Here is a 21,087-nt window from a genome sequence, read left to right on the forward strand (position 1 = left end):
CGCAGGAGGTGCGGAGCTGCCGAGAGGCGCGTTACAGGGGCTGGAATTCGCCTCCCAGGTTGTTTCAAAATGCAACAACCCTGCCTGAAAAGCAAAAGGGTCGAGATGCATCTCTGAGCGATAACTGATGAGGTTTCCTTCCTGGCAACTTAAGCATGTGGGCCCCTAACGAGTCTGAAGTTCGGGCGTTAATGGCGTCAAGGGTGCTCCGCAAAACTTTTTTCCCGTTAGAAACCCGGTATTTCTCCCACCGGTCCTGTCAAGGAAGAAAACCGCAGTGCCTAAGAGCGGGCGAGGGATAGATGGCTGCGGTTTGTGAGGACCCCAGAGGAGGCTCGCTCCCCTCCTCAGCCCTCCGCAGTGCCCGGGGCTGGGGTATCCCCCGGTCTCTCCCTCCCGCTATCTCCCTCCCTCCCTTGGGAGGCGGGCGGGGGCTGCCGGGCTCCATCCGGGTCGGGGCTGCGGGGGGAGCACCCGCCGCGCAAGGCAGGCCGGGAGGTGCCCATATCCGGGAAGCCCTCCGCGGCGGAGGCACCGACAAAATGGCGGCGCCGAACTGAGAGGCCGGTGGCGAGCAGGCGCTGGAGGAGGGACCGAGGAGCCGCTGCCGGCATCGCGGAGGGCCGCCGGGGTTGTCGCCGGGCGGGCGGGGCCGAGCTTTGTGCGCCCACGCCCCGGCCCGGGGCGCTGCCGCCGCTGCTGCCTTCTCACCGCAGGTAGGTTCCGCTCTGCCGCGGTGGCGGAGGGGGGGGGGGAAGTGTCGGGTCTGAGGAGCGGCCGCGGGTTGGGGGCGGGAGGCGGGGGCGATAAGAGCCTTATCGGCACGGCCGGCCGGGGCGTCCTGGGGTCCGTTCGTCTCGCCGGGCGTGGGTGCCGCCGGAGGCGGCTTCTCGCTCGCCGGGGAGCGGCTCCTGCGGAGGGGCGGCGGGACTGGTTGGGCCCTTGCATCGCCGGCGAGGGTCCCGCTGCCCCTGCGGTGCTGCTTGGCCCTGCTCGTCTCTCCGGCCTGCGCGGAGAGGATCAGCGGTGCTGGGAAGCAGCGCTGCACCAGACCGGCCTCGGGGGAGAGGGCCTGGAGCTGGCAGGGGAACGGGAGCGCAGGTGTCCCCTTGCCCCGGGATGCAGTCGGGACATTCGTGACTACCGTATGGACACTGCTGGTCCCGGCCCGGAGACCCGCCTGGTCTGGGTAGTGCTTGGAAGGCCGGGTCCTGCTGAGCTGTAGGAATTACCTTGGTACCTGTCTGTGCCAGCACAGATTACACTTTGGTCCTCGGTGGCTGTTCTGCTGGTAGCCATAAAGATCACTCGTACGTGCGCTGGGAATTAACTGATCCTGTTGCCGCTGGGACCTGGGAGCACATTTGTGTGTAAGAAGATCTGTGTCCGGGCGAAGGAGATAGCAGAGCGTAGAGATGGAAACAAGCGGGAGTGAGTGCACAGTGTTCCCAGGGTCAGCTACCCTCTGGTCATGTCCAGCTCACGCTTCCCTGGCTCCATGGAGTCATATTTATTTACTAATCTCAGGATCCAGTTTTCTCTCATCCTTTGGAAACTTCTAGCGTTGGGAATGCATCCTTTGGCAGTTTGTTTTATGGCTCAATGATCTGTTATATGAGGAACAGCTTTCTTTGTTGTTTTGAACCAAGCCTCTACAAAATTAATGTTTGTCTCCAAAAATCTTGGTATTTTTTTTTCCTTAACAGCAAGATCTTGTGAATATGTGTAAAATTGAGAGGGAACTAAAGTAGGTTAATACATGGTGTACGATACTTAATTAGAAACATAAATATTTAAAAGCATGTTCAAAACTTTTGAGGATAAAGAATGTTATGGATCTGTTGCAAAGCTGTGTATTTTTTTCACCAGAAAAACGTGGAATTAATTGATAGTTGCATGGAACCATTCTGTGTTTTCATTCAAATGCCCATTTTTAAGTAAAGTCTTTCATAATCATGCTGTAAAAAGAAAAGTTGTTTTTTCCTTATAGTTAGACCTGTAGGGGAAAATACTTTATCCCCATATTTTGAAAAGAAATACTAATTTTTTTAAGTCCTATATGGAAACGGTGAACTTAATCGGTTGGAACAGCTACATTAACACAGATCTATCATTTACACTTGATGACACAAAACTGCGAGGAGATATCAGTTCCCTAGGATACAGCTGGTGTTTGACAGGAGTGCAAAACTGTGAGAGGTTTCTTACTTGTCAAAAAACTTTATTGTCAAAAAACTTTCTTGTTTTAAGATGTGTGCAAATGTCTGTAAAAGGTAACTTCTGAATTTTGAGGCTCATATGTAAAGCTAAGGTGAGCTGCCCTAAACAATAATGCTTGCTTTCTTGAATTTGGTTAAGCTGTAGGATCAATTTAATTTGGTTTCTGAGCAATTAATACTGTAGTTCCACATACAGATCAAACTGCTATTACCCAGCACTGCTGCCAAGTGAAACAACCCACCAGAAAAGAAAGTTACTATTTATATGGGTAAGTTCCTCAGGTTGGTTCACTCTGTGTGGCTTTATAAACAGTTATGCTGTTGCTAGCAAGTGGTGGGAGATAAGTAGACTGCCTGGTTTACACTGGTAAAGCTTTGCTGCTTCTGAAATTTATCTGAAAATGCATCTTTATTTTTCAAGACTGGTAGTCCATATCCTGTTATGCTGCAGTTGTCAGCAAATTAATAGCTATCAAACAGTTATACCATCCTTTGTCTTCAAGTTCTCAAAGCACTTTAGAAAGAAATACAAGTCCCTCTTTTGCACCTAGAGAAATAGGAGCACAAGCTTGTTTTCTTCTCCACCCTGTCAGGTGGTAGACTCAGGGTCTTCTAATTTATGGCTTAAGCATCCTGTTTTAACTTTGATTTCTCTGAAGGGTATTACATTAATGTATCTCACCTACCTGTGGTGTAGCCACAAAGTGAATATTGAAATACAAGATGAAGTTATGGTAAAATGCATTATAGTAAAGGAACGTTGTCAGTTGAGCTTTCCCATTTTTCTAGTTGCCTGTGAAGAGAAGACAGCTAAAATATATAAATTTTGTATCTTGTGCTACCTTAGTAACAGATCTTTCTCTGTGGAGCAGGAGAGACTGCAAAAGTTTTATTTCATGATACTGTAAAGGTGCAAATGCTCTGTAACTTATTCAGTGTTTAAGCTTAGTTGCTCTGTCCTTTGCTATACCACAGTACTTACAGTACTAACTAGCACACAGCATGAATGCAGAGATTTGATTTCTCTGCAGACACAGGGTTCTTTCCCTGATGAGTCAGCGCCTTCAAAATGCAAGCATTATTTATTTGTTTTTGGCAGAAAGTTCTGTTTCCCTTACAAATGTCACAGCTATGCTCTCAGTGAATTTGATGCCTGAGTTGTTAAACAGTTTTACAGGAAAAAGTCTTGATTATGTTTCCTTGTTTTCTTTTTCCCTCTGCTCTCATCCTCCCTTGCATGAAATAAATTATTTTAAAATTACTTAACTATTGAGGAAGACTGGTTCAAGGAAACTCAAGCTAAGAGACTGGCAGCCTTAGAAAACTGAACCCTTAAAGAGGTTTAAATGGCAGAAATTGTAAAGTCGCGAGTGAAGAGCTCAGCAAGTGTTTGCGTTATACATATGTGACTACTAAAGAATTGATAGAATCATAATAATTACATACTCTCACTTTGTCATTTCCATGTATTTGTGGAGTTTGATGGCAGAATTATTGAAGATCTAGGGTATTTGGTCCATGTCCTAGCTATTGGAGTAGTAGGGTTGGCACCTTCAGTTATAAAAACATTGATAGAGTACAGATGATGAGCTGAGACAGAACCCTGCAGAGAAGCAGTGATGGGGTAGCACACCCAGCACTTCGTATCTGCTCTTTAAAGGTTCGTCTTCCACACTTGAGTTTCTTTTTACTTGTCCACATCCTTGCAATTCAGGACCGTTTGGACCTATAAACCTTTGTTCTTAACGGACTGTTAGAAACCTCACACAGTTTGTAATTTAGGTTGAGCAAAGGCTGACTGAAGAAGTTGCTTAATATGCTTTTAGTAACTGTGAAGTCATTGCTGCACTTGAGTGAACATTCTGCTGCCACCAGTGCTATATCGTCAACATTTTCACTACTGTATCTGTAATGGTTTTCTTTGTTTTGTTAACAGGACAGAGCTTTTGGGTTGTGATAAACTCCAGCTCTACAGGAACCACGGTTTCACTGTGAGGAACTAGTTCACAAGTTCTGAAGCTACCAATCAGTCTTCCTTGAATTTTGTTGTGTACGAGTCTTCGGTGGGGGCTGCATATATAGATGTTTTCATGAAGAGAAGTGAGAAGCCAGAAGGTTATAGACAAATGAGGCCTAAGACTTTTCCTGCCAGTAACTATACTGGCAGCAGCCAGCAGATGCTACAGGAAATACGAGAGAGCCTCAGGAATTTACCTAAACCCTCAGATGCTGCTAAAGCTGATCACAGCATGGGCAAAATGTTATCTGAAGATCCTAGACAAGGCCGAAACCCCCCCAAATTTGTAACGTATCACAAAGTTTTGCAGGAGATACGGAACTCGCTTCTGCCTTTTGCAAACGAAACAACCTCAGCTGTCAAAGGAACATCAGAAGTTAATCGACAGATGCTACAAGACTTACAAGCTGCTGGCTTTGATGAGGTGAAATACTTTAAAGATTTGGTGTTCTGCTAACTATAGACTATTAGGTGTTGCTCATGGAGTGTTTGAACAGTAAAAAAATAGCTTCAAGATCTGGTAGGTTTCTAATTAGGATGTAGTGAAGCTGGTAATAATGGGTGATGAAGAGGAGTCATAAAAGGATTTAGAGAGCCTGGGCTTTTTTCCTTCTTTTTTTAAGCATCTTGTGCAGTTTGGTTTTATGTGGTAGGGATAGGTTGTTTTAATTATTTATATCATTTTTTGGCAGAAAGAACTGGAATCTCTGGGACATAGATTTAGACTCTGGTACTCAACAGAATTTTGGATTGTGCTCAGTTTAAACATGTTGATAAAATACGACCATTCTGAATTGAAAGGAACTACTGAATATTTCAGAAATTAGTTTTAATGGGACTTTTACATCTGTGGCTTACAGAAACTTTGTGAAGAAGGAAATCTAGCTATATAGAATAGAATCATAGAATCATAGAATTGGCTGGGTTGGAAGGGACCTCAGAGATCATCGAGTCCAACCCTTGAACCACCGTTGCGGTTGCTAGACCATGGCACTGAGTGCCACATCCAGTCTCTTTTTAAATATCTCCAGGGACAGAGAATCTACTACTTCCCTGGGCAGCACATTCCAATGCCTGATCACCCTCTCCGTAAAGAAATTCTTTCTAATATCTAACCTAAACTTCCCCTGGCACAACTTAAGTCCATGCCCTCTTGTCTTGTTGAAAGTCGTTTGGTAAAAGAGCCCAACCCCCACCTGGCTACACCCTCCTTTCAGGTAGTTGTAGAGAGCGAATATATATATACATTATGCACTTTTTCAGATACAGATAAAATAACAAGGTACATAACAAAACCCGTTGCAGATTGTCTTCTCTGCAGTATACTCTCAAGACAAAAATGTAAAATCTCTTGAAAATCTTGGACATAAGTAATTATCCCACTGTTATTTTAATTATCAGGACAGAGAATTACATAATTGTTCCCTTTATTTACTTTTAAAATTATTGACTGAACTTACTTTCACTCATATTAATAAGTTAAAGCAATCTGACAAGTGGTGTATCAGGAATAAAAAATTAATACACTTAAGAGTTCCTGTGTTTTTGATGGGATTTGCACATCAAAGTAAATTACATCTGTTACCATACCTTCTCTGTAAAACCAGAGTGCAAAAGTGGGTTTAAAAAAAAAAAGTTAGCAAACCACTCCTCTTTTCAAAGGAAAGAAGCATAGTACAACAACAGGAATTGCCTTTACAGGAGTGCACTGCTTGCGAGAGTGACCAGCTCATGAGTTCTGCTGGCTGTGATGCTTCAGTATTTACAGAGAGATCTACCTGTACCTAAAGTGAGCTGCTTCAAAGCTATCAGCTGGCTTTTTTCTCAGTTGTTTCCCAGGAATGAGTGCTGATAGTGTTTTTTCCTGTCCTTTCATTTTCTCGTATGTAGTCCAGGCTGTTTTCAGTAAGAATGGAAGGATTTTATAATTATAAATTATAATTTTTTTCTCCTGCTCTGTGATTTGTTGCTGAGGTTGTTTTGGTTTTTAAAAACTAGGTGAATTCTTAGATCTGTTTTTACAGATTGAACCTCCAGTCATTTTTCCAAACTGAAGAAGGGTACGTGGATGGATAATAACATAGAAAGATATGCCAAGTATTTTTGTTGGTTCTTTTGTATCTTGAAGCCTTTTGCTTCTACCCGTTGTTCTTGGATACAATTGAGAATTCCCAGGACATTTGTAGTTGTATGGTCCTTTTTTCAGGCACACTGCCAGCATAAGCTGTTTCTGCCATGTGTTAACCAACAGTTGTGTTGCCACAATAGTCCATATGGCATTGGCCTATGAACACCACTTGGAACAGATACAGCTGAAGTAGGAAGCTTTTTTTTTTTTTTTGGTTGGGGGGTATTTGAGACAGCAAGAAGGAATGACATGAGAATGTGTTCTGAGCTGCAGTTGTTTTATAGACTGGATTGCAGCTGAGGTGTGTTGGCCAGTTTTAAGTGGCTGATTTTTACTATTATATATGTGTGTGTATATGTATATATATAATATCATATCACAAACATTCTGGTTATTCATCCCAACCCTCAAATAGTAGGTAATATTCAGGGTTATAGCTGATCAGATAGTTATTATCATCAGGTATGTGCCTGTATATGTATATATAGTGTGTATATATACAGTAATATTTATGTATAGTAATTATGGGAGGATGCAGTTTTGTTTTGGTTTTTCTTAAAAAAAAAAAAAAAAACCACCCTAAATAGCCAACAGGAGATCTCTCTTGTTTATTAGTATTCAAGTGCAGTCCTCTGTGTTCAGTGTAAGGTGATACTGTTCGAGACACTGAATACTCTGTGACACAGAGATCACCAAAGCTGCTGTTCTTCAGCAAGAAGGGAGGGGAGAGATCCTTGGCACTTACTCAGGTCCTCTGGCTAGTTGGGAGGGCATTAAACTTAATATTTCAAAATATTTCTGGTTCTATGTTTTTGGATTCTGTATGTCTTTACGGCTTGCTGATGTGACCTTACAGGCTCAGGCTTGTAAATTTGTAGAATAACTTTGCTAAAAAGACAGTAAATTTGGTTTTGAAACTTTTTTTTTTTTGAAAGAAGAAAGTTAAAGCCAGTAGGCAGAAATGATTGATGTCTCCTATAAATATATATTCAAATCGGAAATTACTCCAAACAACTTAACCTTCTATTTACACAATGATCAATAGCATACTAGTGCTAAAAATGTACTACTGTGCAACAGATAAGTGTTCACTGTAATAGTGAAAGTGTTGCAGACATAACTGTCTCCTGAAGGAGCCATGAGATAAGTTGTGTCTGCTTTTCCCAACATCAGCTGGCCTGTAAATATTGCAACAACTTTCCTATATATATTTTTTTATTTAAAGGTTGTTTTTTAAGGTTCTGCTTGGTCCACTGAGTTTATTTACTGTTTCTGAAGGCTGTATGGAATTTTGTATGTTTGTAGTGTTAGAAATGTACACAGGCATGGTGAGTGTATGAATGTGCCCTTGAATTTGAAGTTGACACTGACTGCTTCCCTTCTGAGCCCTCTTTGATTTCCCATTGATTCCCATTGATTTTAGTCAGTGAATGGTGTCATATATAGGTAACCTTTTCAAACATAATGTGAACTGATGTAATTGCTTCAACATGACAAAGTATGGCCATAAAAAATCAGATAGCATGCTTAATTATAGGGAGTTATGCTGAGGATTTGTTTCAGACTTGTTGAGTCCGCTGCACAACCTGTGCAATATAACTGGGAGAGCAGATTTAATTGTTGCTCGACCTTGAGCTCATTCAAGTCAGTAGAAAAACCACTGGTTCATAATATATGTTCTATTGCCAGAGCTGGGATTAGCCATCAGATCAAAACTTGTGTTTGGATCTATAACACAGAGCCTGAATCTACAACTAAAATGAGAGAATTTCTGCCAATAATGTCATCTTTATCAGAAGCAATCTTGGGGAGGAGTAATGAATATTTGTTGACAAAAAATCATGCTGAGCTGAAGGAAAAGGCGAGAAAAAAGGAGTGTTGAGTTTCATGTTAGGGTTTCTTTGGTAGAATAACTTAGGCTGGAAGGAACTTCCGGTCATTGTGTAAATCTGTTACCTTGGTGGTGTGTACGAGTGCATATAAGTAAACTGTAGGAACAGCAGGATCTGCATTAAAATACAGTTCTTCAACAGTTCAGCTTTTTTTCCTGAAGATCAAGACTGTATTAGTGTTTTGGAGAATCTCTGGTGGAGAAAACCCTTTTATAATAGGTTTTATATTGATTTAGATAAATCAGTTACGTAGTTCGATAAAATTACTGGAGACTATATGGCTAAATAACCATGTTTTCTTTGTATTATTTTGCCATTTTCTTGTAATTTTTTTAAACTATAATTTTCTCTTTAGGACATGGTTATACAAGCTCTCAGACAAACTAACAGCCGTAGTATAGAAGCTGCCATTGAATTTATAAGTAAAATGAGCTACCAGGATCCTCGTCGGGAACAGATGGTCGCAGCAGCTGCAAGACCTGTAAATGCAAGTATAAAACCATCAGGTAGGTGTATCTGTGGTAATTCAGTAACTCAGTGTATTCTTATAGCTGAAAAATATAAAGTAGCAGATGTGCTAACAATGAAACAGAGACAATGTTGAGTTACAGTTGCTTTTATACAATAGCATTTCAAGAGTATAATGCAATACTTCTGAAAGATAGGTGCATTTGACATGAATTTCTTAACTGTTTATATCTGTGTGTATTTTATATAAGGAACAGCATTCACACCTCATTTTAGTAATTTTTGTCCCTCATGATGTGATGCCCGTATTTTGTTCTCAGTCTCACGTGCCACTTAGAAGTCAGTGGTGAGCAGTGCATTCTTATTTCTGTTTCTTTTCACACTCTCCCATACAGCAGCGCTATATGTTTGTATTTTTGTGTGTATGTATATTATTTGTGTATACATATATGTATATATATGGCTACATATATATGTATATGTTTTGTTTTAGGACATCCCGTCTCAAGATCCCACTTTGTGCTGAGTTTTCTGATTGGTTCCAGGTTTTGTTTTTACGGTTTTTAAGGCAGACTTCAAGGTTTTGTAGAAGTTAGAGGACAGACTCTTAACACATGCAAGCACATTTTAAATACATCTTGATGTTTTTTAATACACCTTGATGTTTTTCTTTTTTTACCAGGTTTTAGTAGTATACACATAAATGGTAACTTTCAAATGCAACAGAAATACTGAACTTCTGTTTGGCTGAAGTTGAGTGCTGAGCTGCTAGCTCTGTAAAGTTACATTTTTAATTGACCATATAGGTGTGAGGAAAAATTAGTAGTTGAGAGTAGCAAAGTACAGTATTATTTTTAATGTATTCTGTGAAGCGGGGTTAGTTGGTGCTTGTATGAAGCTGCTAGCTAAATGCCACCACTTAGTCATGATTTTTTGTTGGTACTTGCAAAGATATAGTAATTAACACATTCTTTGCTGAAGATGCAGTGACTTTCAGCCACTACAGTGTTTACAAGTATTGAAGTAATAACATTGTAAAAAGAAGGATCAGACTGCCACTGGTGTCAGTTCCTTTTTTTTTTTGTTTACATGTTGCAAAATAACATTTGTAGCATTTGACTCTTGTTTGTATTCACAGTGTCAATTCTTGTGTTTGTACAACACTTTTACCCATAATTACATAACTTTAAAAATGTACTTTATCAATCACATGCAAGGAATATAACCATTTTGGATAAACTGTATGCATACAAAGGTGTAAGTGGGCTGTTTGATATTCTGTGTTTCAGCTGAATTTTAGTTTAAGAACATTTAAAATAAATTGCTAAACTGGAAGGAATAGCAACTAAATCTGTTTTTCCATGCTACTGCTGTTTTATGTTTGTACAGAACATCTTTTCTGAGAGATGCTTGCATGCATGATTAAGAATGCATAGTATATCTAATAATTTTGCATATTACCATTTTTCAACAAAAAATTGCATGCATCTGTAAATAAAGCAAAATGTATCTTCAGAAAAGGGATTTCTAAAACCTTGTGCTATATTTTGCTGCATTTTTTTGTTCTTATACTGTGTACTGAGCATATTACCATAGCATGCTGTGTATTACTAGATAGAAATTTTTCGTGTGAAGGACTGTGGATTATGCTATGCTGGAGAATGTCATCCTATTTTCTGTAGTAATTAATGCAGAAGACCAAGATATTCAAAGCAGTAAATAGAAATAATTTATAAAAATACAAATGCCATGTTTTTTTTCTTGTAAAAGCAGGGGCCGTACAACAATCAGTTAACCGCAAGCAGAGCTGGAAGGGTTCTAAGGAGTCCTTGGTTCCTCAGAGGCACGGCCCTTCCCTGGGAGATGGTGTTGTGTATCGCTCAGAAAGTCCCAGCTCTCAGCCTGATGTAGGGAGGCCTTTATCTGGATCTGGAATTGCAGCATTTACTCAGGCTCATCCTGGCAATGGACAGAGAGTGAATCCCCCGCCTCTACCACAGATAAGGAGTGTCACTCCTCCTCCTCCACCTCCTCGAGGACAGACACCCCCTCCAAGGGGAACCACTCCTCCACCTCCTTCCTGGGAACCAAACTCCCAAACGAAGCGTTACTCTGGAAACATGGAATATGTCATCTCCCGTATTTCTCCGGTGCCACCAGGAGCATGGCAGGATGGTTATCCACCTCCACCGATGAATCCCCCACCTATGAGTTCTTCCACACAGGGCCAGAGAGGCATGAGTGCTGTCCCCATTGGCAGGCAACCAATAATCATGCAGAGCTCTGCCAACAGCAAATTTAGTTTTCCTACAGGAAGAGCTGGAATGCAAAATGGCAATTGTCAGCCAGAATTCATAGTTCACCAGAATATGGTGACTGGGAACTCAGTGAGTCGCCAGCCACCTCCCTACCCCATAAATCCAACTAACAGGCAAAGTCCCACTGCACTACAAATGCAGGCAGGAGGATCTGCTCCTCCTTCAGCATACACCAATGGGAATCTTCCTCAGGCAATGATGGTGCCAAACAGAAACAGTCACAACATGGACCTTTATAATACAAATGTGGCTGGAATACCTGCATCCTGGTCACAGCCTTCTCCTGTGCAACCTCAGTCATCACCTGGCAATGGGCATGACCTGCCTACGTGGCAACCCAATGTTCCTGTGCGATCAAATTCTTTCAACAACCATCATGGGAACAGGCAGAGTCACTCTGGCAGCTCTCAGCCTTCAGCTACAACAGTAACAGCTATAACACCAGCTCCCATTCAGCAGCCAGTGAAAAGCATGCGTGTCTTAAAACCAGAGCTACAGACTGCCTTAGCACCCACCCACCCTTCCTGGATGCCACAACCAGTGCAAACTGTTCAGACCATGCCTTTTTCTGAGGGTCCCTCTACAAACATGTCAGTTATGTCTCCTGTTGCAGAGGCTCCAAATTACCAGGGTCCACCACCACCTTACCCAAAACACTTGTTGCACCAGGCTCCCTCAGTCAATCTGTATGAGACAGGACCCAAGCTCAACAAAGAGGAACCACCTATTTTATCCAAGGAGGATGAGAACGAAAAGAATTATGAAAGTGTTGACTCAACAGATAAAGAAAAGAAGCAAATTACAACATCACCTGTCCCTGTTAGAAAAAACAAGAAAGATGAAGAAAGAAGAGAGTCACGTATTCAAAGCTATTCCCCTCAGGCCTTTAAATTCTTCATGGAGCAGCATGTGGAGAATATACTCAAGTCACATCAGCAGCGTTTGCATCGGAAAAAACAACTAGAGAATGAAATGATGCGGGTAAACTCTTTCTTCTTTCTAAATCTATGGCTAGAGAACTGTTCCTGTGTTAATTTTCAGAAATATGTCTTAACTGTAGAATGTTTAAATAGTGCAGTAAGGAGAACTTTGTGGTATATCACAGTATTTATCTATTTTTAGGTTTTGTGTTTGCGATGTGGTCGGTGCTTTATGAACTTCATTGTCTTAGAATTATTATTTTTTTTAAAGTAATATTTTTGCATGTCTAAATGTAGTCTATCTGGCTCAGATATGGTAAGGCAGCAGAAGCAAAGTCAATTGTTGTGGTAACTGAATATAACTAAGTGGTTCTTAGCTTTTTGTTAAGGGCTGTATTTAATCCTAATTTTTGAGTGAGTTATATGCAGTATTTTAATTCTTAAAAAAAATACATTTATTTAAAAAAAATAAACACTGCAGGTACAAGTAGAAAAGCAGAGACAGGTGGTAGGCTGGTTAGTACATCTATGCAGTCACCCAAACGGTGACAACCTCTACGTTCTGCAGTTTGTTTCTAGAAGCAATAGCATGTATTAGATTCAAATTTGGGTTTTAAAAGTTACATTTTTAGAATGAAAGAATCATGGTACCTTTTGCCTAAGTTTTTTATAATCCAGACTGTAAAGGTATCTGTTTAAATAAGGAGTAACTGAATGGGATAGCAAATAGCAGACATCAACAAAACCATGTAATATCAACTTCTTTGATCCTGCATGAAGCCAGTGGTCTATTTCTGGGATTTCCATGTTCTAAGCCAAACCGAAAGGGTGGAAACTGGAGGTGATGTATACATACATTATTTCAAAAGAGAAGAGAGTGAGAAGGAATGAAATTTAAGATTTGCAGAAGTGAATATTCAAGGTATATTAAATATTTTTCTTAAAAACTGTAGTTGAAAATTTGACCTAAGTACAATGTACCTTTAATTCTATGAAAAAATGTATTTGAGTTATGCAACTTACCGGAAGTGCTGTTTTTTACATCCATGTTTTCTTTTCTCTTTGAAAATTCTTACCGTAATCTGTAGTGTTTTAAAATTGTTTGCTTAGTCACAAATATGTTAATGTTAGCAAGATTTCTTTCTGGAACTCTTTCTAGATCTTTATTCTTAGTCTTCTCTCTTTCCTTTTCACTTCCACTAACAGCTGATTTAAACTGTTAAGGTGTGGGAAGCTTTCCTGAACTCTGTAGCCTCCATCCCTGTGTAGACAAGTAAGATTCTGGAGCAACAATATTTATTAAGAACAGCATGATCCCTTTTTAGAGGGCTTTGCATGCAATCCTGCATCAAAATTAAGCATGAATTTATTTTGACTATTTTTGAGTCCTTAATTGTAAGATTAAAATTAATGTTGATTTGCAAATTTCCCTTCTTACTGCCTTGTGTTTCATAGTAAGCATAAATATGACTTACATGAAAGCATTGCTATAACTTGATAATCTTGTGCATTTAAAACACCCTAGTAAATCTCTTTACTTATACAAAGTGCAGTTTATTATATTTATACTAGATTTAAAGCTGGGATGTTTAATTACAGGCTGAAGGGTATAAAATTATGCTGCAGCAGGCATCTCCTTTTTCATCAGGATATAGAAGAGGAATCCCACAATAGTGAAGTATATATTGGGTCCTTATGAAAAGGAGAAGGGGAGACTAGCTCATTACTTATTTTCAGAAAGTTTAAGAGGACTATATGAGAATTTAATCTCTTCTTTCCTCTGCTTTGGAAGGAATTTTGAAAGAAAAAAACATACCAGAATGCATCCCTACGGAAACATCTTCACAGGATACTGTATTTCTAACATAAGTGACATATTTCTATGATGTCAGGTTTCCTAGGGAACCGAGTGGAACTGTCTCAGAAACATTCAATTCAGACGTGTGAATTTGGCCAAGAATTGTGCTAAATGTCGTTGCCACAAAGAGACACTGCAGTCATGATTTAAGGCACAGGAATATGAGGAGGAAGCAAAATGAGAGTGAATTGTGTGGTGTCACACAGCAATTCCGGAAGGTCTCACATCTGGCATTGACTACAACTAATTGGAGGTGTATGTGCAAAAAGTGTTTGTGCAGCTGAGAGAGTTGCTTAATTTTTGGCAAATGCTGTAGCTGATGGGAGTTTCAGGGAAAATACAGCAATGCAGAGAGAGATCAGTTAGTGATGAAACATCTGTTTTCATGGCTGGCATAGGAAAAAGTAAAGAGTTGGGGGAAGAGGTGACAAGTTGGAGTATGTGAGGTTTGTTTTTTTTTTCAGCGAAATTGTTAAAATGCAACAGCTAGGGAGGGGGTACTAGAAGGCAAAGCTACAAGGTTTTCAGAGACTCTGTATGCTTTGCAGTGATCAATTACTGTATTTGGTCTGACTTCTTACAGGGTTTTGTTGTAATCTAGATTATATTCTTTGTAAGTTTTCTGACTGATCAGTGGAGTTCAGTGTGTGTGCATGTGGGGCTCTAGTGAAGCAGACTTAATGGTTTGGATGGGACTTGAGAAAGTGGCTCACCATTGTCTGAACTTCAAGAGGGCTAGGTCTTGAAATGTATTCTTGACATTTGTAAGCCTTTGAAAGTACATCCTTCTGCATCGAAGTTAAGTCTGAAGCATGAAAAACACCTCACAGAAAACGTGAGGTGTTCTTGTCCTGGAAGACAGTGCCCAGATATTACTGCAGAAAGACAATTTCTTGATTTGGAGTAGGGAGTTAAACCCGTTTCCCACATCCTGTCTTGAAACTACTGCCACCCAGTCCTAACTACTGCCTGTCTGATGTGAACAAAAAATTTTGTCATAACTCTTCCCCATTTAAATCTTACTTGTGAAGTTTGTTGGGGTAGACAAGCGTTTTTGTTTGCATACTCCTAATTGCATCTCCTTTGGATCAATTTTTCTTACAGTGCCTGTAAGAAATCTTCTGTGTTCTAACAGTATTTTCTTTTAGTAGGTGACAATACAGTATCCTGACACCATTTTTAAGATACTAAAGTCAGATGATATATTTTATCTCACTTTTTTGTGTCACATCTATTGTATTTTGTTTCAAATTACGCTATGAGTTAGTCAACGTAAAGTCATCTATTAATATGCAGTTAACACAGGCCTAGACTTGTGGTTACCTAATCCTCATGATCGTCCTGAGTACTGCTATTCAGACAGGATCTTAAACAATTGAAACATTAAGGACTTGGAAGCTGCAAGATTTAGTATAAAAATTAATAAGGTGTGACAATAATAAATTTAAAGCTTCTAGAATACTGCTTGAGTAACAGTTGTGATGTTTGCAGGGATTCATCTTGGCTATGTTCAATGTTATGATCTGAATGTCTAGGAAAAAAATAAGGTAATATACTGTAGACTGAAATTGGAAATCATTGCTGTAAAATGGCAGTTTCAGGCCAAGTAGGTAGTTAAAATAATTGAGATGCTATGAAAAAAGGAACATAAAGGATTTTGAAAATGCGGGTAAAAAAAAAAGAGAAGGCATGAACATAAAGCTACGTGGAGGTAGTTTCACTGAGGAAAGAATATATAAAATTAAAGAAAGATTCTGCTCAACATTAAAACCAAAAAGAAGGGATATTCTGAGTCTAGGGCCCAAAAATTGCGAGGAAAAATGGCACTGGAATTGAATGGCACTTTAAAGGAATTGAAGCCCATAAGACTGTACCAGAAGGAACACAGGTTGGGAAACAATGAGAATGCTTAGTGTGGTTCTTCTAGATAAGGGTTTCCATGCTGCAGGGGATGAGTTGCATGTGGGCTGTGAATGTTTTGGCTGTCAGAATGTTAGTGATGCTGGCCAGAACACCAGGGCTGGTCATTCTAGATACACAATTAGGAGCCAAGAACTGATACCATTGGAAGGAGTGAGACACTTCAGGGAAATTGCTGTGCTCAACTTGTTGAGTAGAGAGCACTGGAGTGTGACTGAAGTCCTGTTTGAAAGAGGTGGCTTATGTGTAAGAGAGAACATCAGGTCTTGGTTTTGTGGCAGAGGCACACGCTTGGTGTGGGTGGACCATAGGAAACAGCTCCATGTGGATCTGGTTTGTGTAGATAGAGAAGCATGAGAGTGAGTTGTGCACTCCTTCCTGCAACTAAAATTCCACTGTCATGGTCAGAAAGTTCATTGACTTCTGGTCTACCTAGTGTAGAGAGTGGAAGCCTTTACTACTGCAGCTCCTTTGTTAGCCCTCAGTGACTTAGTTGCTTCTAGGCACACCTTGGCATCCTTTGGCACTGCAGAAGAAGCAGGGAGGTAGTTGATTACACACTGAGTGTGTATTACTTGCTGTGGTTTTTATCAGTACTTTGTAAATTACCCTTTCTCTCCTTAAGAACATACTCCCTTCTCAAGAACCTCCTGGCGCATGGCACGTCATGCATTTTGCTGTTGAATGTGATCATGTTTTGTACCACTCCTACATGTTTTCATGTTTAAAGAAATTAAATGTAAATTTTTAAATTGTGTAAATTAAATGAAAAAAACACCCACCATTAAAGAATTATTCCCCATGTTGTATTATAAGAATTTGGTTTGCATTGCCTTAGTTTTGTAACTTTAAGAAGATGACAAAGAGTACTGTTCACTCTTCAGATGTACTTTTGTTTGTTGCACAGGTTGGATTGTCACCAGAAGCCCGAGATCAAATGAGGAAAATGTTGTGCCAGAAAGAGTCAAATTACATTCGGCTAAGAAGAGCTAAAATGGACAAGTCAATGTTTGTAAAAATTAAAACCCTGGGAGTTGGTGCATTTGGAGAAGTTTGCCTAGCAAGAAAAGTGGATACTAACGCTTTATATGCAACAAAAACTCTGAGGAAAAAAGATGTATTGCTTAGAAATCAAGTTGCTCATGTTAAAGCTGAGCGGGATATCCTTGCAGAAGCTGATAATGAATGGGTAGTTCGCCTGTACTATTCATTCCAAGATAAGGACAATTTGTACTTTGTAATGGACTACATTCCAGGAGGTGATATGATGAGTCTCCTAATTAGAATGGGTGTCTTTCCAGAAAATCTGGCACGGTTCTACACAGCAGAACTGACCTGTGCAGTTGAAAGTGTTCATAAAATGGGCTTCATCCACAGGGATATTAAACCTGACAATATCTTGATAGACCGTGATGGTCATATTAAATTGACTGACTTTGGGCTCTGCACAGGTTTTCGATGGACCCACGATTCAAAATACTACCAGAGTGGTAAGAGAAATATAAAAAATTTGTTATTTCTTGATGTATCGTTCTTTGCAAGGAATTAAATAATAAGTGAGTAGCAACATCTGGTTAGGGAGAGTTTCTAGGTGTGAGAATTGATCCCTGAAGAGAGAAGCAATGAGCTTGGTTTTATTTATAAGTTTGTCCCATTAGTTGTTCTGAAATTTGGAGAGAAAATCACCATGGTAGCAATGTAATTAAATAAACAGCATCCCTAACTCTTGTTTTGAAGGTAACACTGATGTTTTAAATTTAATTGGTTTTGAAAATCTTGCCCCAAGTTCTGTGTGTCTCATCTACTTCCTTTTAGGGTAACTTATTGATAGAGGTTTAAGTAGACTTTTAGCAGTCCTAATTGATTACTTAAAATCAACTAAAAAACACAGAAAATTTTTCAGTTCTGAGAGTGATAAAATACAGATGTTTTAGTAGCTTAGTTTTAGTTTTTAAAAATCAGAATATACCTTCAGCAACAATATCAGTCCCTAAAAGTTGATATTTTGTACCACTAACAAAACATTGAAGACCTTTTTAGCCCTCAAAAATGTTGAAATTGGAACAGATTCCGTCTCATGACAATTGTTAACAGCCGAAGGAAGCTTCATACTAGGTAAAATTGAGGAAAGTTACTTCATTTCTTGGCATCTTTCTCTCCTAATTCTAGGTGATCATGCCCGTCAGGACAGTATGGATTTCAGCAGTGAATGGGGTGACCCAGCGAATTGCAGGTGTGGAGATCGGCTGAAGCCGCTCGAGCGCAGGGCTGCGCGTCAGCACCAGCGCTGCCTGGCCCATTCCCTCGTTGGCACACCCAATTATATTGCACCAGAAGTATTGTTACGAACAGGTAATGCATTTTTGTCCTGTCATGTTGCTGCAGAGTAACTGATATTCAGGTATTTTGCTTCACCTTTCTTGCACTGCCGGCTTTCCCAAGTATATTATATTTTGAGCCCAAAAAAGAGGTGGCTAATATAGAAATCTTAAACAAGTATTGAATAGAATTCTCTTGTTAGCCTTTTTTTATGCTTAGAAACACAACATTAAGGTTATAATAAGGCTTTGACTACCTTGTTTTGACTTCATTTCAGGTTATACACAGCTGTGTGACTGGTGGAGTGTTGGAGTAATTCTCTTTGAAATGTTAGTGGGGCAGCCTCCATTCCTGGCACAAACACCACTGGAAACACAGATGAAGGTAACTTTAAAAGTTTGGTATTAAGTCTGAAAAAGCAAGCTTGAAATTTACGTAGCTGTTCTAATTAATAACGGAATAAGATGTTTTTGAGAGTGCTGCTATATCCAAGCATGTAACAACCTAGCAAGATTTTAAACTTTACATTGCTATCGCAGTGCACTTAATTTGTAAAGGGACTTCGGGGGTCATCTTAATATCTTTTTAACAGGCAGTAAACACACCAGCTAAAAATCATATTTCACATCTTTGTCATTCCCTTTCATGCCTTGCCCTGTCTCAGTTATTATTTCTACTTTCTTCTCCCAGCATCTGGGTGTTCTTTTCTCCACTTGGCTTCTATTCCCACTCACCTGCAGAGGATTTCCTTTGGAAATGTGTATCTGCAGTTGCTCAGCATGCAGAGGTGGAGGAGCAGCAGACAGGGCTTCTGACTGCTCACAGTTACTGGCACCTCAGGCAGTGCTCTGCTCTTCCTGTCATTTTTGCAAAACTCCATTCAGCTTGCAAGATACTAGCTGGCTCAAATGAAATGTTTTTGGTTTTTTTACTTCAAATTTGTTAATCTTTCCAGTGCATCAAGTAAATAAAAATTTGTAGGCCTTGCCATTTTTTTTTTTTTTTTTTAACAAAATCTCAGGTTGCATGTACTGGCTTTTATTCTGAGCCAAACTGTAGTTAAATTTGGAATGTGAATAAATTTTACCTGTGTTTTGCCAGTTTTCCAGACAAAATATCCCCTGTGTTTCTGAAAGAGCAGATTCATGTTTTCCCCTCTCTGGTGTGAAAACACACACGTTGAATGATTGCTTTATGGCTGCTTGGGTTTTTTTTTCTTTTGTTGTTTCAATTTTCATTATGTTTTTTCCTGTTTTTGAAATTGTAAATGGAGTAACACCTCTGTTTGCTTTCAAGGTTATCAACTGGCAGACTGCACTTCATATTCCACCTCAAGCTAAATTGGCTCCAGAGGCCTCCGACCTTATCATCAAACTCTGCCGAGGGCCAGAAGATCGTTTAGGCAAAAACGGTGCAGATGAAATCAAAGCTCATCCATTTTTTAAAACAATTGACTTCTCAAGTGATCTGCGGCGTCAGTCTGCTTTCTACATTCCTAAAATTGCTCATCCTACGGACACGTCAAACTTTGATCCAGTTGATCCAGATAAATTATGGAGTGATGATGACAAGGAAGGAAATAGAAACGATACACTCAATGGGTGGTACAAAAATGGCAAACATCCTGAACATGCTTTTTATGAGTTCACCTTCCGTAGGTTTTTTGATGACAATGGCTACCCATACAACAATCCTAAGCCCATTGAATATGAGTACAGTAGTTCCCAGAACTCAGAACAGCAGTCAGATGATGATGATGATGATGACGATGAGCAGGCAGGCAGAGGAGTTCAAAATCGTGACCTGGTTTATGTTTAGTAAGTAGATAAATAAAGTTTAAAAACTAAAGTTATTTTGCAGCTGCAGTGTTTGAAAAGTGTCATAAGAGAATTGAGTCAAGATTGCCAGGGCAAATACATGCATGGGGTTTTGTTTTTTAAGAAAAAAAAAAAAAAAGAAAATTGCTTTCTCTTTCCCTCTCTGTACATCTTGTTTCCCCAGAATGCAGGGAAATCTTTCTCAAATATTTATTCCAGAATTGCTAATTGTTTAATTTAGGTGAGATTTGATGTTGGATGAAAAAATATCACTTGAATTTTATGTCAGTTCTCTGTACTCTTAAGTACTCAAAATAGGAAATAATGATTATTTTAATGTTTTTTTCTTTGCCTAAGATGATGTCTGGTATCTATTGTACATATGCTGAATTATTTTAGGAAACAAATCTCTGCTTCATGTTTTTTAATGACAGTGTTTCTTTGCGTTGACCAAACAGAAAACTTACTTTACACTAATAAAGCGCTCTGATGCGTTTCTGAAGAGGAAAAAATAAAAAAAAAGTAAAGGCTGCTGTACCCCTCACTTCTCACTATATTTAAAGTAATTATTCACAGTATTGAACAAATCAGCATTTGTTTGGTGAGGTGTTTCCAGCTTCTGTGATAATAATAGAGTTCTCAGCTTTGGAACAAGAAAGTGTCAGTCTTGGCTACAATACGATTATAAAGTGATAAAATGTTAGAACTGGTATTTTATTAAATAGTAATTGAATTTAACATTATTAGAGCTGTTGTACATGACATACTGTCAAAGCAGAAGGACTGTGCACTCTGAAACAACTTCATTATTGTCTCCTGTCATCAGTTCTCTGCAGGTATGTGAGGAAAAGATCTTTAGGAAAAATCTAGTTTGATTTTCTGACTACAGCCAAACTGTAAAGTGTGTACGGTTGTGCTTTATTTGGAATTTTTAATTGGAAAAATAAATTTTAGAATAGTTTATTATATGTTTGTGATAGTAATGGGAAAGGCTGATAAATTACGGCTTTTGAGGCTGTTGCTGTGGAGACCAATTTCACTTGGCTTTAACAGCTTTCCTCCTAGTTACACAGTGCACCAGTTCATTTGTGAGCCATCAGTACAGTTTTAGTGGTCCATCTTTCACAGCCCAATTCAGAACAGAATTAGGAACTTCTGACTGCATCTGCTGCCTTCTGCAGGTGAGCAGGCATCCCCTTGGTCTCACGGGA

At 39.6% G+C, this 21,087-nt stretch overlaps 1 protein-coding gene across 4 annotated transcripts; it reads left to right on the top strand.

Moving 5' to 3' along the window:
- The first annotated feature begins 626 nt into the window (after positions 1–626).
- Positions 627–19,996, top strand: LATS1 (large tumor suppressor kinase 1). Of its 4 annotated transcripts, XM_030447008.1 has the most exons (9): positions 629–716; positions 2,416–2,488; positions 4,156–4,660; positions 8,612–8,762; positions 10,495–12,023; positions 16,648–17,230; positions 17,910–18,092; positions 18,337–18,443; positions 19,356–19,996. In XM_030447008.1, exons 3-9 carry the CDS (start codon positions 4,310–4,312, stop codon positions 19,875–19,877), a joined length of 3,426 nt encoding a protein of 1,141 aa, XP_030302868.1. In that variant the 5' UTR covers positions 629–716; positions 2,416–2,488; positions 4,156–4,309; the 3' UTR covers positions 19,878–19,996. The 4 variants fall into 4 exon arrangements, with proteins under 4 accessions (XP_030302867.1, XP_030302871.1, XP_030302868.1 ...); XM_030447007.1 differs by lacking the exon at positions 2,416–2,488 and having other exon boundaries at positions 627–716; XM_030447011.1 differs by lacking the exon at positions 2,416–2,488 and having other exon boundaries at positions 627–716; positions 10,498–12,023.
- Positions 19,997–21,087: the final 1,091 nt, after the last annotated feature.

This window comes from Calypte anna, chromosome 3 (genome assembly GCF_003957555.1).
Source record: "Calypte anna isolate BGI_N300 chromosome 3, bCalAnn1_v1.p, whole genome shotgun sequence".
In the NCBI taxonomy this organism is placed as follows: Eukaryota; Metazoa; Chordata; class Aves; order Apodiformes; family Trochilidae; genus Calypte; species Calypte anna.

Excerpts from the sequence above, each read along its gene's own strand:
- LATS1 (XM_030447007.1), top strand. The coding sequence starts at position 4,310 with ATGAAGAGAAGTGAGAAGCCAGAAGGTTATAGACAAATGAGGCCTAAG. Across the intron at positions 8,763-10,494 it reads TGCAAGTATAAAACCATCAG|CAGGGGCCGTACAACAATCA; the intron begins GTAGGTGTATCT and ends TTCTTGTAAAAG. Across the intron at positions 18,444-19,355 it reads CACTGGAAACACAGATGAAG|GTTATCAACTGGCAGACTGC; the intron begins GTAACTTTAAAA and ends TTTGCTTTCAAG.